Raw genomic sequence first — 17799 nt, forward strand, 5'->3', positions numbered from 1 at the left:
TGCCCAGAAATGCCTTACACCAGGCAGACAGGGAAGGCAGGTGCAGGTGGTGAGGTCTACAGGCTCCTCCTTCTCTCCTACCAAACCCTGCCTGACCAGGGAGCCCCTTGGCCCCTCTGCTGCAAGCCTACTCCAGCCACCCTCCTTGTCGCACTCCTAGGAGAAAACAAAGGCTCAGCTGCCGTGGGGCAAGCCTAGCGCAGCACCCAGTGCCTCGATACTCCTAGAGCCCCCAGTATTGCATTTGGCTGCTTTGACAAGGGACAAAGTTTCCTCCCACAGCCACTTTCCCTCAGCAACCTGGGGAGACCAGGCATGCGAGAGCCCAGGTCAAGCCTGGCTCTGGGACCTGCATGCTGTCATGAGCTCCAGCCCCAACCCCGTGGAGGCCACTGGCCTGTGGCCGTAGGAAGGTGCCAGGCCTTGGTCAGTGGCTACCTTGGCCCGGCACCAGCCCCTTTCCTCACCAATCAGATGGCTTCAGAGGCAGGATGTCCCCGGCCACAGTCAGCATCCGTTGGTCTCTCTGCAAAGCCTCCGATCAGAGCCAAGCTCTTGGGGAAGCATCAGCACCTGAAGCTAGCAGAGACCTCCTGGTGCTCCTGTCCCCAGGCCAGTAGGGTCTTGAACCCCCACACAGCTGGCAGCCTCCCAGTCAGAGAGCTGCTCCAGCTTGCCCGATGCCAGCGGGGGAGGCTGGCGGTGGCCCAGGGGAGCTCATGCCCACGGCTGAAGCAAACTCGAGGCCCTGGCCCGGGGTGGCACCTGCCCACTGGAGAAGCTTCCTGCCTCCTGGCTGGACACCTGACCCTCTCACTGTAGGCCCCGTCTATCAGCAGGTGAGGGCTGGATGCTGGGCTGCCCAGATATGGAAGCTGCTTGTCTGCTTAGACCCAAGCACCAGCCCCTCCCAAGCTCCCCGAGGAGCCCTCCCTTACATGGAACATGCATCGCTCAGGGCTTTTTGTCTGGGGACTCACAGCCACCAGCTCACTGCCCTCATGCACCTGCCTCCCAGCCTTAGTCACAGTCTAAGCCAGCCTACCTGGCCAGAGGGCAAGCTAGGGAGAAACCTGGGTGAGAGAAGAGGTACCTGGGATGAGGCAGGGTTGAGGGGACATCCATGCCTTCCCCTCCAGGCCTCCCTGGACTTGGCCTCCAAGAGAGGCTGGGGCTGGAGAAAGGAAAGTGGGCAAGAGCCCTCAGATGGAGAGTCATTGGCTCCTTTTCTTTGGGGGGGCGGGGGGGAGAATAAACATTTTTTTAAATTAGTTTCAGCTGTACAACACAGTTCAATAGTTATACTTTTTACTCCTCAAAGAGACAACCTCCCTCCCTCAATCCGCCGCCCCACTCTCCCCTCCCCCCATAGCATACAGATCTATTCCAATTTGCTCCTTTTGACGAAGCCAGGATTTCAGGCTGCTCCCAGGTACAACAATGCCTCCACCACGCACACTCGCCTCCCCACCCACATGCCCACCTTCCTCAGCCCACCTCCCCACAGCTGCTGGGAAGCCAACCTGAGACAGGAAACCTGGAATATTGAGTTTCAGCTTCTGCCGGGGCCAGCCCAGCACAGCAGTATAACCAGCTTTCCTCACCTGCACGCAGGCCTTGGGGGACTGGCCCCTCTCTCAGAGGGCTACATGGGGCGCTCACATGAGACCCTGTGCACCAAGCCTGGGACACATACAGGCGCACATATCTGCATGTGACAGCGAGGGTTTGCAAGGATGCATCCAAGCCAAGCATGGGAGTTAGCTCGGGGGTGGGAGGCTTGATATTGGGAGACAAGGGGCTTTTTTTTTTAAAGATTTTTATTGGGGAATTGAGGGGATGGGAACAATGCTGGGAATTGGGGGAAAGAAGACAGACAAGTTGCTGTCATTTTGTTCTTCAGTCTAGTTGTGGAGGACGTTGCTTCACTGGCCCAAGTTGGCACCATCATTGCGCTCTTCCCGGGTGAGGCAGATCAGTCGCCGGCTTCTGGACGGCCGCTCACACTGGCTGCTGGCCACTCACGCTGGCTGCTGGCTACACACGGTAGCCCATGGCAACCCACTGCCACAGGGGCTGTAGCCTACGCCGTCGCCGGCGACTCACGGCAGCCCAGCTCCAGGTTGAGCTGTTGTTCAGCATCTTAGCTGTAGAGGGCAGTGTCACTGGCCCTCATATGTGGGATCCAAACCGGGGTCCTCTGGTGTCCCAAGCCAGTTCTTAACCATTGCGCCACTCGGCCGGCCCGACAAGGGGCTTTGTTAATGACACCTGTAATGCTGGCATTTTTCAGGAGGAGGATATCATCAAGCAGGATTTGTGTAATTCAATATTTTTAAAGTGCAACGTGCCGGCACATAGTAGGTGCACCAGGGAAAGTAGTGGTCAGAATTGGCTGACTTTAGAAGAATTTTCCAGGGCAGGCATGCCCTGCCCTAAAAGCCAGGCTTGTATGACCAAGGCAAAGCCAGCTGTCCCTTCAGGAAGCAATCGGGCCAGGATTGCTCCCTTGGGACCCTGGTGGGAGGCCTTCTGGCCAGCCACTTACTTCTGCTGGGTGCCACGGATGTGGACGGCAATGGAAGCTAGTCCCTGCCCTCAAGAAGCTCATGATCCTGTGGGGGGCCTGGCTCCCCTCTAATACCAAACCTAGGCAAACCATGGACATTTTCAGAGGAGCAATCAACAGCATGCTGCACAAGAACCCCCTCCCTCAGTGCCGTCCTTCCCCTCCACTTATTCGTGGGGAAGTTCCAGGCGTCTTTGGAGAGGATTGGCCTCATGCTGGAGGGCTTGGGCTAGGCCAGGGCATCCTGGCAAGGAAATAGCATCAAGGAGGCAGATGTTTCACACAGGTAATAGCCAGAGGGTCAGTCAGGAGGTGCCAGCCTCCACAATAGGACCCCTCACAGAACCCTGTAGCGGGTCCCACTGCCTGTCTCCCAGGCTGCCGTGGAGGCCGGCACGGGGCAGCTCCGGCTTCCATTTCCCTCTGGGGCTGCCTGGAGATGGAGCGAGCAGGCAGCTCTAGGAACAGCCACGCAGTCACGCCTCAGGGTGGGCGGAGGGGCAGCCAGGGCCCAGGCACAGGCTCCACCTTAGCTCCCCCAGCCCAGGCGGCGTTTCTCCAAGGGGCCGCCGCACTGTTTGTTTGCATCTCGGCTAAATTGCTCCCAAGGGTGAGCCTTTCTTTCACAACATATTTTCAACCAGACTTTCTCTGCAAACAGGTTTGTGTCAGCTCACGCACACCCATGTCCCAAAGGCAGGCCTTGCCCCGCCCCACAGCAGCCTCTTCCTCTTAGCTCTCTGGCTGGGACAGGTCTCCTGCCACCCTTAGCTCCAGGCCGCTCCACTCTGCACGGTTTGCCTTCGATGTCATCAAAGGCAGTGGGGGTTTGGGGCTGATGGCAGGAAGCCATGCATGCTGCCCCTCACTGAGCCTGAATGGTGAGCTGCTCCCCTTCTTTAGTCCCTGCACCTTGGGTCTGCCCTGAGACTGTGGGGAGTGGGGGGTGTGACCGGCAAGGAGGTCCCCCAGCCTTCCTCCTAGCCCTCCACTGATTCCTGGGGCTCCAGGGCCCATTGGAAGGGGGCAGGGGGGCTCCAGGTTCTTCCCAGGCCTCTTGGTTCTCAGAAGTATTGCAGGCCCCAGAGAATCAGGAGTGGAGGGACCCCCTCATTGTACAGGAGCCACAGAGGACCAGAGAGGAGTGGGGCGGAGGCAGAGCAGGCTTGAAGACTCAAGTTTCCCCCACTCTGCCTCCCTCCACTCTCCTTATCTGACTCTCCCTCACTGCTCCCACCCCACGATCATGTGTATTTTATATCTCATGACTAACACACTCTCTCATCTTTATAGACAAAGAAGGCATGACAAATTTGGGGGGTTGGAGATGGTCTGGTTAGCCACCAAAGCCACCGAGAACGTTCTGGGCCCCTGCCCTCCAAGAGACATGAATTTATCCCTTGGTCCCAAGGAAAGGGGCAGCAGCTCTTCCAAAGGCCTCCTGCAGCCTAGCACATTTACCCCTAAGCAGTGACATTCCCGTCTGCTCAGGCCAAGTCCCACTGCTCCACCTAGCAATCCACCCTGTCTGAGGTGAGCTTCACAGGGCTGTGGACATGGGGTTCAAAGCCTCACCGTGTGGCCTCCCATCGGGCCTCGAGAGATGAGTCAGGGCCTCATCCCCAGCAAGTCTGTAGGAGGGACTCAGGAGAACACACCCTAGACCTGGTCTTGCTGGACAACCCCGGAGCCATGTTCACCTTCTCTGGGACTGGATTTCTTCATAGGGAAATGGAAAGTTTTCTGGCCCCTTCCAGGAGATTTCCTCCGATTGAATCCCTGCTACGCCTGGCCAGGACAAGCTGCCGCAGAAGCACTTCTTGGCAGGTACTCGCTGGCCTGAGTCCAACAGGAAGGATCTTACAAGCCCTGCCTTTGAGGAAGCCCCTGCTTGGGCTGGGGACATCCAGGGCCCCACATGAGTCCTGGATACAAGAAACTCAGCCACCAGGGTTTGCTGCTATTACTCAACTTTATTGAGCATTTTCTCAATGCAGAGCCCTGTATACAACATGGAAGAAAGCGGGAAAATGTAGCCAAGCCCCTGCCACATAGGATGGAACAGAAAGGACAAGAGGGTCACCGTGGAGCCCAGATGGGAAGGCAAGAAGCGCCTGCCACTGGTGTTACTGCAGAGGTCAGATGCCACCCACCTCACCCTCCAAAGGGGCTGCAGCTCAGCCCATGCAGACCTTCCAATGGGCACACCTCCTTCATCTCCCAGCAGCTAGGGTGTCCCCAGAGTTGGAAAATGGCCCTGCCACTGCAGGCAGGGCTGCCAGGTGACTGAAGGAGGATGGGCAGGGGTGGCCCAGGGAGAAAAGGGAAGAGGGGGGAGGAAGAGAGGGCTCTGGCAGCAGTGTGCTGCGTGAAGCATTAGCGGCGCAGCCACTGCCACAGGTTGACCGCACAGATCGACACCAGCATGGTGAGGAATGCAGCTCCCCTGTAACGCCAGGTGGTGACTTGGTCCTCCAGGGCACACAGACGCTCAGTGATCATATACATCTGCAGAAAGACCAAGAGTAGGCTGGTGAGCAAGGCTCTTCTGGAGAAGCCCACAGCCTAGCAGTGGGAAATGTATGAAGTTCAAACAGGAGGGGCCTTTGTTGCCTTTTGGGAGGCCAAAGTGCCTCCTGGTAAGAAGCAGGCAGAGCAACTGAGAACAGGGGCCTGGGGTGGGTCGGGCTGCCTGTGTCGGCGGGCCCAGCTGCCTTGCCCCCTCCTCGATGAGCATCCAGTTGTCCGGAAGAAGCCAGCCCTTCCCAGCTGGGCAGCGTGAGCGGAAACGGACATTTCAATGCTGGGGTGTACTGGCGTCGGGGCAGCAGCAGCAGCACGGGAGTGAGGGCCCCAGGATGGGGTGACACTCAGAGGCCAGAGAGGGCCCCCAGGCCAATGGCCCTCCACACCCATGCCCATGGCTGCTGCGCTCTCAGCCTGAGAAGACCTGGGCTTGGTCTGAGACCCCTCTCTCAGACCTCTGAGCTCCGTTCCTTCTGCAGACTTCTCTGTCCTCCTATGTTCCCTCTTTGTCCTCCTTTTCTCTTCTCCTATTCCCTTTCCACATCTCCCCAAAGACACAGGCTTATGCCTAAGCATCAAGATGGGACGCCAGAGCCACAGGGACTGGTAGGAAGGAGAGGGGAGCCTGACTTCACCTCGGCTGCTAGAAGGTAAGATGGCTGCAATGGCGGGCAGCCTCATCACTGTCAAGGCCACCCACCCCAAAACACCATGATTCCGCTTCCACCCTCCAAGTGGGTCCCTGGCACAGCAGACACTCACCTGCTTTCTCATGACTTCAATCTCCAGTCCACTGAGCTCTTCCAGGCCAATCTCTGCAATCACATCTGCCTCTGGGTTGCTGGAAAAGAAGAAAGGACAGCGGCTCAGAGCAGCTGGTTGTCCCAGGCCAAGCCTGGCAGGAAGCACAGGAAGGCCATGAGGGCAAGCGGGTAAGGTCAGGAGATTGCTTGGGCAGTGACTCTCTCGGCCTCCAGTCATTCCTTTCCTTGGTAAGTGGGACCTGGGGCCTGAGGGCTACAAGCCAGCCCAGCCCAGCCACAGAGCTCTTGGAGGCCTTGAGTGGGCAAGGGGCCAGGAGGCTCAAGGGCTGTGGCGAGGAGGAAACAGGTCCCCGGCTCTTCCAGCACGGCCAGCTGCTCACAAGTCCTGCCTGGCCAGTCTGCTGACGGGCCCCTCTGGCCCCTCCTGGTCCCTGCCCAATGACCTCCTGCTTTCCTCTTGCAGGGTCTCTGGGATCCATCTTACCACTCGTAAACGACCCTCATGCCTGGGAAGCTGCCAGGATACCCCCGGGGTTGGACAGCCTCACGTCTTGCTTTACTCGACATCATGGGTTTCTGCCGCTGGGTCCCCTAAGGAAAGGGACAGTCAGTCAGGAGCAATGGTGCACCTGCACCCCCTGGAAGTCACAGGGTTTCTAGTGCAAGATGAGATATTTCACAGGATACTTTTTTAACAGATACCTACCACATGCTAGGGGCCATGTCATCATCCTCTTACCACTATCAAGCCATGAAATGTTCATCGTGACCCTTTGAAACAGGTATTGCCATCACCCCATTTTGAAAGATGGGAAAACGGAGACACAGAGAGGTGAAATAACTTGCCCAAGTCACACAACTGGTAAGTAGCAGAAGGGAAGTTGGAACCCAGGACATTTTGTTCCAGAGGTTGTGCTCATAACCATTACACTGTGATCCCTCTCATATTTGACACTGCTTCCCCTTAAGACTCCATTAAACTGACAGTGAAGACAGTAAAATTGTATAAGCTCATAAAAAAAGAAGATAACGGGGAAGGCAACAGAAAATGGGAGAGCCCAACAAGATTGTAGAATTCAGAAAATGCCAACAACAAAGGTGAGCGAAGCAGGCCTCAGCATGGCTCCAAAGCAGATGCGGAGCAGCTGAGGAGGGACCCCCTCGGTCCGGCAGAGGGGACCTGTACTTGGAAGCTGCAGGGACACTGGGGATGTCTTGAGGACCTGGGTGGAAAACAGGAGCATTAACTGAAATGTGGGACAGTCATCCACCCCTCCCACCCCACCTGGCTGGCAGCCAGGCACTTCCCTGCAAGCCCATACCGGAAGCAAGTGAATGGGAAAGTGGGGGTGGTAGTGCTGCCAAGTAGAAACCTCTTCATTCTGGCATTTAAGAATGCCCCAGTGTAACAGCCAGTTCCTCAGCCCCACCTGCTGAAGGAGAACCTGCCGTCTGACAGGCCTCACCAGGACTCAGAGGTCCGGGTTGGCTCTTCTATTTGCCTCATTGTTAAAAAGAAAATAGACAGTCAAGGCTCGCCTGTCACCTGAGAAAGAGGTGCAGCACCCTTCTCTTCTTAAGAGCATCATTCAACTGCAAGGTGGGACAATTTGTGTATAAATGATTTTCATAGGGACTCTGCCACCATACTCTATTTGTTGTAATAATGCAAACTTTATCTTTCTCAAAAGGGCTAATAGACACTGGTGTGACATTATTTTTGTGAACAGTGCTTCACAGCTTCACTAATTCCCTCCCTCCCTCCCTCCTCCCCCTCCTCTCCCTCCTCCCCATCCTCCCCCTCCTCCCCCTCATTCCCCTTCTTCTTCTTTAGAAACCTCAAAAATAGCACTAAAAAGACAGGGTGTCCAGAACACCCCAGGACTATAAAGAGGAAAATGATGAGAGTGTCTCCTAGAACAATTTCTACAGCATCCCCTTGATTTTCCTAAAAATTGGGATCAGAATGCCAACAACAGAAAACTTTTTGAGAGATTTGAAGGCAAAATAAGGGTGAGGGGCTGGTGGCTGAAGTGTGTGACAATAGTTTGTTTTAACACATCAATGTAATAAAAATTGATTTAACATCTGCAAGTTGATGATAACTTATTATGATTCCCCCATCATAAGGCAAGTCTAACTGTTCAAAAACAGTTGTCTTATTGCTTTTTGGATTTTAATTTTAGAAACCTTCTATTTAGAATTACGTACACTGTAAAACATGGGAGCTTTATATAAATCTGATGGAAATTAGGAAAATCTATGAACTGCAGCAAGTCCCAGCTTCCCTCTGTTAATTATTTCAAAGAGTGTTCATTTTATTTTCATGTACTTTTTAAGGCACATTACTTTTTCTCCCCAAATCAGCAGAATAGTACCATTATTATTATTATTATTATTATTATTATTATTATTAATATTTTGTCCTTTCATGTTGTGGTTCTTTCAAAGGCATTAAGAGTTCCATTATCTTTTTTATTAAAAAAAAGATAAATAAATACAATTGATAAATTGAATTTCCTAACTTTAAAAGTCTAAATTGATATCTAAGGTCAATATAATGACTCTTTTTTTAAAAGTGTACTCCTCTGGGCCTAACAGGTAACTTTAATTAATCCAGAGGTTACACCACCACCACCACCTCCTCAATCTTAAGGGCAGGAGTGGCGTGCTGGAGTCTGACCTGCTGGAGAAGATTGATTTGGCTTATTTTCATTCCCAGGAGGTCATTGGCCTGGGAACACATTTCCTCTTTCTCTTTATTCATTGGGAGTGACATTATTTCAGCATTTATCTTAACCCCGTTCTCTAGAACAGTCAGGTCCTCCGTTCCCCAACCTTGTTGCCTTTCCTCAGTAACCGTTGCAACAGTGCAACAACCATTTTTCCAAAACTTGCCCTCAGCCGTGCTGAATGTAGCTAACATAATCTGTTACAGAGCTAGGAGGACTCATGTGATTCCCTAGAACAGATAGGCTTTCCTCCTCTCCAAAATAGCTGCCTTTTCCCAGTATCCTTTGCAACGATATGACCATCATTTTTTCTAAAACATTCGTTTACCCTTGGTGAATGTAGCTTAAAAGATTGGCTACAAAATGGTTAGATTCAATTGACTGGATTTCCTAAGAGCTAGGAAGCACAGAAACCTCATTTGCTTGACCCTTGTCCCAGCCCTGAAATATATAATTTTTTATTGAAATATATTTACATTATATATTTAATGTAGAAATATATTTATATGTTATATATAAAATATAGATAGGTAGAGAAATATAGATATATTTAGCTACATAGAGAGAACAATACATATGCTTATTTATTTTTTGATAAAGGAAAATGTCATTTGGCACACACTGGAGTTTTGCAGAGTAAAGTATCTATGTACTCCCCAAGCATTATGTGCTTCAGGCATTCTGGACCCCCAAGGTTGAACTCCCAGCTTACAAAAGGATAACTCTGACCTCTTGCTGGACGTCCTTGCCCTCATTTGCCTTCCTCCTCCTCCCCTCAAGTCAACATCGTCAGGCTGCAGCCCCTATAGCCAATACTCCCAACCCCAGCCCAGCCACCACATGCCAAAGGCCCCATAGAGTACCACTTTCTTGGGCCAGGTGGCAGCCAGATTCCACATCGATTGGCCTGCAGCAGAGCCAGCAGCCTTTGACTCCAACTTCTCTTTCCGCTGAGAGGCACCCAGGGACGAGTATGCACGCTCTAACACTTCTGGGGAGAAAAACAAAGGCCCTAGGAATACCCATAGAGGCTTCCTGGGCAGGCACAGGACACACCACCAGAAAGAGGTTGGGTCCCCAAACTTCTTAGGAGTCACTCAACATCCATTCACTGCTCTCCACTAGCCGATCAGGCCTCAGTTTCTTCATCTGTTCAAATATTTAGCAAGTATTTACTGAGGGCCAAGCTCTGGGCTAGGTAAGTTACTAGACAGAGTAATGATCAAGAGACAAGATTGGAGCAGTCAAGAAACTGACTGTCTGTGTGTATACAAGGGAAGTGAGGGGCAAAAGAGAAAATAACCCATCAGTGTAGATTCAGATCAAGAGACACATGCTTCCAAAATGATAAAAACAGGGCAACATGACAGAAGGAAGGGGCTACTTCTAGAAAAGTCAGAAACAACATGAGGTAGAGACCTGAATGAGAAAGAGCCTGGCCATGGAAAATCTAGGAAAAGGGTATTCCTGGCAGAGGGCACAGCTAGCACAAGTGCTGTGAGGAAGAACCAATCTTGAGGTGTTACAAGGGCAAGCATAAATGCAGTGTGGAGTGGGTCACCACACCACAGCATGAAATATGTTGAGGAGGTGACCTTGATCAGATTTTATAGATCATGGTAAGAAGTTTGGATTTCACTCTAAAGGGCAGGAGAAGGCATTAGAGGGTTAGGAGAGGGAATTGACCTGCTTGATCTTCTAAATTGAGCCCTCTGAATATCTTGCAATAGACAGACACAGTGGTGGCTTGGACGAAGGGGAAAGCAAGGGACCACACATGTTGGCCCCATCCTCCTCCTCTGTCATGGGCTGCAAAATGCTAACATTAATCTCTTTCCCCCGAGCTCCCTGTCACTCAAGGCAGAAATAAATATATATGCACACCAAGACACAATCACACATACCCACACATGCGTGCAAACACAAATATGCATATATATGACTGTCTGCCCAGCCACACACACATCTTCTCAGGGGCTGACACCCAAGGGAAGGGACATTTCAGGGGATCCTCACCTTCTATCATCAGGGACTCTTGACCTTGCTCACGGTTTTCAGGAGCCAGCTCTTCGGCCATAGATAGCTCTATCTCCCGCTTCATGTTAGGGAGGATTTCTGCCATTGCAACCACTTGTTCACTTGCAAGCTACGGCCAAGGATGCGCACGAAGCAGAACAGAGAGGAAGCACTTGGAAAATCGGTGCTTCAAGAGCTAGGAGCTCAGGGAAGATATATCCTGACATGAGGGTGGAGCCACACTCCCAGTTGGGTTTCAGCCTTGGAGCAGCACCCTCTGTTCCTATTGTATCTTGTTGGCTGCATTCATGGCCTTCTCCCCCGCTACTTTGTAAGCAACATAGGAGAAGAGATAAAAAGCTCAAACCTCTTTCCTGTGAGAGCTGCCCTGGCTCTCGGATCACCTGATTTGGCCATGCGGGGACGGGGGCGGGCAGGTAGGGTCCATTCTCCATCATTTCTAGAGAGATGCAGGAACTATTAATGCAGGGACTACTACCACAGGACCCGAGTCAGTCAGCGGCTAAAGCAGAATTAGATCCCGGGCCTGTCGTGGCTTCTGCAAGCCCAGCTCTGGCTAGTAATCCCTGCCACGGGACCCGTTCAAGGGTGTCCTCTGCTGAGCATATCCGGCCTCTCCCGGTCCGGAGTTCCCCTGTAGGGGAGATGGCCTTTGGATGCCCTGGGTCAGCCTGGGCAGGAACCACGAGAACCGGAGGAGGGAAAGGCAGGAGAGGAGGGACCTGGAGCCCTCAGGGTCCCAGGCCCTGTATCCCCTGATGTAAGTCCAAATTCTCCCTTAGCTTCCCTACTAATTAGACCACTGTGAGGTTTGTATGGCCACTAAGCTAACTTATAGTCCCCAGGTACTCGAACACCAGTCTGGGTATTGCTATGAAGGTGTTTTGTAGCTGTGGTTAACATCTACAATCAGTGGACTTTAAAGAAGAATACTAACTCTGGATAACGTGGGTGGGCCTCATCCAATCAGTTGGAAGGCCTCAAGAGCAAACACTAGGGTTTCCCAGAGAAGAAATTCTGCATTGAGACTGCAGCATGGACCCCTGCCTAAGATTCCAGCCCGCTGGCCAGCCTTGCAAATGTTGGCCTTGCTTAGCCCTACGGTGGCATGAGCCAAGTCCTTAAAGTCAATCTCTACATATATGTACACATATGCACGTGTGTAGAGTTATACATCCAACCATTCATCTTATTGGTTCCTTCTCTCTGGGGAACCCTGACTGATATGGTCAGCAAAGGATAAAAGTCAGCCCTTGGGATCCCTCAGCTCCGGAAGAGCCCCAGGACCCCTGGGGGGAAGAGAAAGATATTTGTAAAAGGAAACAAGCACAGCTGGGGCCAGGGGAGAAAAAGACAAAGGAGGAAGGGAAGGAGAAAGGAGGGTAGGACAGGGCACGGGAGGAGGCAGGACTTGCTTAGAGAGGGTGGCGTGGTCGGGCCTGCCTGGCCCCCTCCCTGGCCCCACCTGTCCAACTCTGGGACCAAGCTCTCCAGAGCAGAGCTGATATAAGCCCTGCCTGCATTCCGAAGGATCCCCTAGAGAAGCCCTTCCCAGCTCCAACGGAGCAGCTGCCATGAAATCTGAGCTTTCTGGAGGGCACTTTAGGGGCAGAGAAGAGTGCTCTGTGGGACTCAGGAGCTTGGGAAGCAGAAGCCATCGGTTTCTGCCAAGCCAGGGTTGCCGGATTGAGGAAATAAAAATACAGGACGCCAATTGAATTTGAATTTCAAATAAACAAATAATTTTTTAGTGTAAGTATACTCCACACAACATTTGGGACAAGCTTACACTAAAAATTATTCACGGTTTATCTGACATTCACATTTAACTGGACATCCTGTATTTTATCTGGCAACCATGATCTCAAGATTTGACCTTGAACAAGTCTTTCCTTTCTTTGGGCCTCAGTCTCCCCATTGGATGGACGATGGAGCTAACAGTCCTCTGCCCACAGGGTGGCTGGATTGGGACAATCCAGTCAGCGGAGCCGGGCAGGAGCAGGCAGGACCTGGCACTATTAACCTCAGATCGGATTACCCTCTAACTGCCAACTTGCCTTGACCAGTTGGGGCTTCCTGGGCACTGTGGCACCAGGCCAGGTGTATGCAGAGGCACTGCCCCCTGGTGGCAAAGGAACCCACCACCTAAAGCCAAGCAAAGTGGGTGGGGAGACTTCCTTCACAATCTCTGGGCCCCCAATGCCACCCAGAAACCCTGGCGTTTCACCTTGGGCGCCGAGGACGGCTGGGAGGTGGGAGACAGCATTTGCTGTGGGACTTTGAATTTGTCCTTTAGCATGTCTCTCTAGCATGCTAACCTTTCCCCTCTATCATAATTTCCCTCTGAAATTGCCCCAAACTCTCATTCCAAACACACCCCAAAACCCCTACTACCTGGTATGCCAGCCTCAGGGGCCTGAAGGTACAGAGATATCTGCCAAGCCTTAGGCGGGGCAGGAGGACGGCTCAGGGCCAAGTGCAAGTGATGGGCTGCGGAGACCTAGACGCCAGTGGAAGGCTCCCGAAGGAGAGGGCCCAGGGACCCGAAGCTCTTCCCACCCCCGAAGTTAGACAGATGCCTCTGGGAAGGGGAAGGGAGGGGCCCAGAGAACATCTGGCTTAGATGTGTATGTATATGTTTGCAGTTTTTTACACAAATGAGATCATACATTTGAGGTACGTGATGTTCTGCAACTTACTTTTTGAAGTGAACTGTGTGCCTTGGGGAACTCCCATGTCAGAACAAACCTACCTCACGTCTTTTAAACACAGCACAGTATTTTGCTGCACAGCTGCACCCCTGTTTATTGACCTGCCCGTGGACATGTTGGGTGTCTAGAGCTTTTTGCTTATTTTTTTATTTTATTTTTTACCATGTAACTTGTTTCAGTGTTTCTTCACAAATGGTGACAAATTCTAAAGTACAGACAAGGAATAATCATAATGTTGTGGTCAACATATAAATATGGAATTATACATTTAAAACATTTCCTGGTTTAAAAACTAAATCTGGTAGTCAATGCAGCTCTGCAGGGTCTCTGCGTCTAGTAGGCACGGTCTCAGCGTCCCTGAGGGTGCTCGCCTTTGTCCACTTTTCCAGGTCCTCCCATCTGTTCACAAGGTCCGGGGGGTCCCCAGGGCCACTTCGTCTTCCTCTACCAAAGCCACCTCGGTCCATGCCACGTAAGTCACCACAGGCACCCCCAAACATTCCACTGGGACCACCTTGGTCCACAAGGCCCCCTCTTCCTCCCCACATGCCACCAGGCCACCTCTGCCTGGGGGGAGTGGAAAGGGGGGCGGGAGGACACCTTCAGGCTTCGGGGCCTTACACTAGCTGCATCGTGTTCTCCAGGCAAAGTTACAGCTTTCCGCTTGTTTTTTTCTTTTTCTTTTTTATTAGTTTCAGGTGTACAAAACAATGTAATAGACACACCTCTCACAAAGTGATAACCTCCCCTCCCCCAATCTATTACCCCTCTGACATCGTATATAGCTGTTACAGTCCCATTGACTGTGTTCCCTCTGCTGTACTCCACATCTCATGACTATAAATAAATAAACAAACAAACAAATAAATAAATATATATATATATATATATATATTAGTTTTGGTTATAGTTGACATACAATATTATTCAGCTTCAGGTGGACAGCACAGCAGTCAGTCATCTACACCGTCCATGAAGTGGTCTCCCTAATAAGACAAGTGCGCATCTGACACCCTACAAAATCTTTCTAACATTATTGATTATAGTCCCCAAACTGTGTTTCATATCCTCGTGGCAATATTGTAGTGACCAATTTATGCTTTCTAATCCCCTCACCTTCTCCCGCACCCCTATCCCCCACCCACTTAACAACCATCAGTGTTTTCTCTATATCTCTGAGTCTATTTCTGTTTTGTTTGCTCGTTTATTCTGTTCTTTAGGTTCCACATATAAGTGAGATCATATGGTATTTGTCTTTCTCTGTCTGACTTATGTCACTTAACATACTATTCTCTAGGTCCATCCATGTCGTTGCAAATGGTAAGATTTCATTCTTCTTTATGGCCAAGTAATACTCCATTGTATAAAGGTACCACAGAAAAATGCAGAAATGATGCAGCTTTTCACTTCTGTAAACAATGTAGCTGTGAGCATTCCTGGCCATGCCTCTTTGCACACATGGGTAAACGTTTTTGTTGAGCAGGGGTCCTGCAGCGGAATTGTGGGGTCCTAGAGTATGTGTGTTGACAATGTTGACCAATATTGACTGAGATTATCTATGTCCCCTCTGAAGAGGCTGCACCAAGTGGGACGTCACCAACGGGAAGAATGTGCTGGTTTCTTCACAGCCTTAGCAATGGAAGATACTCTATTATGAAACTTTCTAAAAGGTATCAGTATGATGGGTGAAAAATGATATCTATCCCATTTTGCTTTAATTTATATTGCTTTAATTATGAATCAACCTGAGTAATGTTTCATATGTTTATTGATCTTCTGTTTCTTTCCTGTGAACTGTCTGCTGGAGGGCTTGGATTTTTATTAAAATAAGAGCTGTTTTATTAACAAAAAGGGATGGGGATGAAAGCTCTCCCTCCCTTCAAGCTGACTGTCTCCAAAGAAAACCTATCACTGTTTTCCCTAAAGGTGATTGTAAACAGAGAGCCTCTGCTGGGGACGGAACAAACACAGTTAATTGTATCCAAGTTTGTGCTAAAATCTAGAGAGCATCCAGACCTCCACAGAGCAGGTGTCCAACTCAGGCTGTTGCCTGCCTGTCTGCCCTTGTCATGTGTCTGTCTGTCTCCCTGCCTGCCCAACCACCTGCCTCCCCCAGTGCCTCCCCACCACTGATCTCTTCCAGCTGTTCAGCCAGCCGTGCACTCTGCTCAGATCCCCACCAGCCAGCTTGAGGTCGAATGGCCTTTCTGCTACCTGCTCCCACTTCCCTTGCAAGCAGCGGTGGGAGGCAGCAGGCTACCCAGGCCCAGGGTCAGTACACCTGGGAGTGACTTCTAGCTCAGACACTGCGCCTTCTCAGGCAACTTGCTTCCCCTGCTCTGAGCCTCCGTTTCCCATCTTCATGTGAAAGATTGGGCTAAAACCCAGTTTTGAACTGTGTTTCTTGGTTTCAGGGAGGTGTGTTGGGGCTACCTAGGCTTCAGGGCAGACTCCAGCCTCTCTTCCCCCAGAGGAGTCCTGCCTTTCTCACTTTCTTAAATTCAGGTCCTATGGAAGAGGCCATTCAAAGTCAATGGGCGCGTTTGTCTGCTGCTTCCCAGCTTTGCTCAGAGCCCGGTCTCAGGCAGCTACAATCCCAGACCCAAGCGAGCGAGGCTGATTTGGGCTGCAAATCTCCCGGGCATCTGGGAGCATCCTCTCCACTTGCTAATAAAACTTACGAACCTGTAAACAAGTCTCCGTCCTGCTCCTGGAAGCAGCTGGTACTGAGGTCATGACTAGAGCCCCGGGCCCTCCCCCAGCCAGCGGGGAAGGGGTAGGGGGACTAGTGGAGCCTCACAGCTGTCCTTCCATTCCTTAAAGACACAGGAAGAACAGAGGCGCAAACTGCACAGACTGTAGCTGACCCGGGGAAAGAGGGTCACCTCATGAGCAGAGAAAAAGAAATAAGTGTCAGGACCACTTGGAGTAGCCCTTAGGACCCAGCCCCCATGGGGACAGGGCCAGCAGCAAGAGGTTATAGGGAACACCTCGATTTCCAAATGTGGGCTCCTCTCATTCAGTATGGCTGTGTTGAATCAAGACTGACTGGGTGCCAGGCCCTGGAGGTAGGGACAAGGTCCCTGTCCTCAGGAAACTCATGCTGCAGAGGGCAGATAGAAACAGTCGGACAGGCAGAAAAATCTGTCAGTCTGTGGGGATAGTAGCAGGGATTGTTTCTGTGTGGTGGTCCTGCCTTAAATCCTGCTGTACTCTGTCTCCTTGGGAGTGCGATGGGTTCCTAGAGCTGTGTCAACCTAAGAGAAAGGGCCTGGCACCTGCAGCCTCTGCCTGCACACCTTCAGGGCAGCTCACTACCTCTCAAGAAGGCTCAGGTTGGTAGAAAAGTCTTCCCCAGGTTGGGTGGAAACGCTGGCCACGCCCCCTGAACTCTGGTCCAGTCTGCGGGAAGCGACTCCAGCACAGGTGAGTTGAAGACACTGACTTAGAGCCACAGCCTTGCCTGACAAACCTGCAGGCAGGACCACGGTAGCTGAGATGCTATGTGCCTCTGGGTTCCTTCAGATCAGCCCCTAAAGTTTCCCCCTGCAGGGGACGGGCTGCCTGAACAACTTCGGTGGAAGTGCAATGAGTTTAGGTGATTGTTGCTGGGTAATTGTTTAGGGAACTTGTTACTGATGGGTAACTCGGGAGGGCCCTGCGTGTGGAGCTAAGAGCAGCCTCGAAGAGTGATGAGGGGCCTCTCGCCTTCTGCCTTGTGGTGTAGCCAGCCCATGTCCCTGCTGCTCCAACTTCCTCTCCTTGTCTCTCTGATGGCCCAAGAACCCCTTCCCCCAAAAGGTGGAAACAAATTTGGAAACCCAGAGAGGTTTAGTCACCTGTCTTATCAGTCACCTTTGCCCCATGTACAGGGGACCCTCGGAGCGGGTTGGGAAGGACTTCTTTCCTGATCCCCAGGGAGGGGGTTGGACCAGGTGACTTCGAAGAGCCCTTGGCCTTGCCTGCAGGGTGACTCCTCAGGTTGAAAGGCATCTGCTTTCAATTGTTCCCATGTCCTGTGGCTGAAATGTAATGTGTATGCAAAATTCAGGGGCATCAGAGGCCAAAGGAAAATGGCCCTCTGAGCTGGGGAAACACGTGGAGAGGAGAAACCCAAGATGAGAAACAGGTCTGAGAAGCTGCATCTCTTTTTTTCAGACAAGAAGCTCATGACAAGGCCTTCCATCCATGAAGCATTACACTCTTCCCAGTAGCCTCCATTTCATAGATGGGCTCAGAGAGGGCCGGGATGTGACTCAGTTCACTTAGCAATTCAGTGGCAAGGTTAGATGCAAACCAGTGTCTGCAGACTGGCCATCCAGGGTCTTTGCTAGAACAGGGGGAGGTCCCACTAAGGAACTAGCTCAAGTTTCAGCAAACATCCTCTAGATCTATCCCACTCTGACCTGCCTTCACTCTCGCAAGACAGAGCCAACGGGGTCATCACACAAGCAGTGCAC

At 51.5% G+C, this 17799-nt stretch overlaps 1 protein-coding gene across 1 annotated transcript; it reads right to left on the reverse strand.

Annotated features, from left to right (window-relative positions):
- Window positions 1–4575: 4575 nt before the first annotated feature.
- On the reverse strand, window positions 4576–6582 carry FATE1 (fetal and adult testis expressed 1). The gene is made up of 3 exons (XM_019632184.1): window positions 6344–6582; window positions 5858–5936; window positions 4576–5077 (listed from the first exon to the last, which is right to left on the reverse strand). The coding sequence occupies exons 1-3, from the start codon at window positions 6427–6429 to the stop codon at window positions 4946–4948; spliced, it is 297 nt and encodes a 98-aa protein (XP_019487729.1). The 5' UTR covers window positions 6430–6582; the 3' UTR covers window positions 4576–4945.
- Window positions 6583–17799: the final 11217 nt, after the last annotated feature.

Source organism: Hipposideros armiger, unplaced genomic scaffold (genome assembly GCF_001890085.2).
Source record: "Hipposideros armiger isolate ML-2016 unplaced genomic scaffold, ASM189008v1 scaffold_1096, whole genome shotgun sequence".
Classification (NCBI taxonomy): domain Eukaryota; kingdom Metazoa; phylum Chordata; class Mammalia; order Chiroptera; family Hipposideridae; genus Hipposideros; species Hipposideros armiger.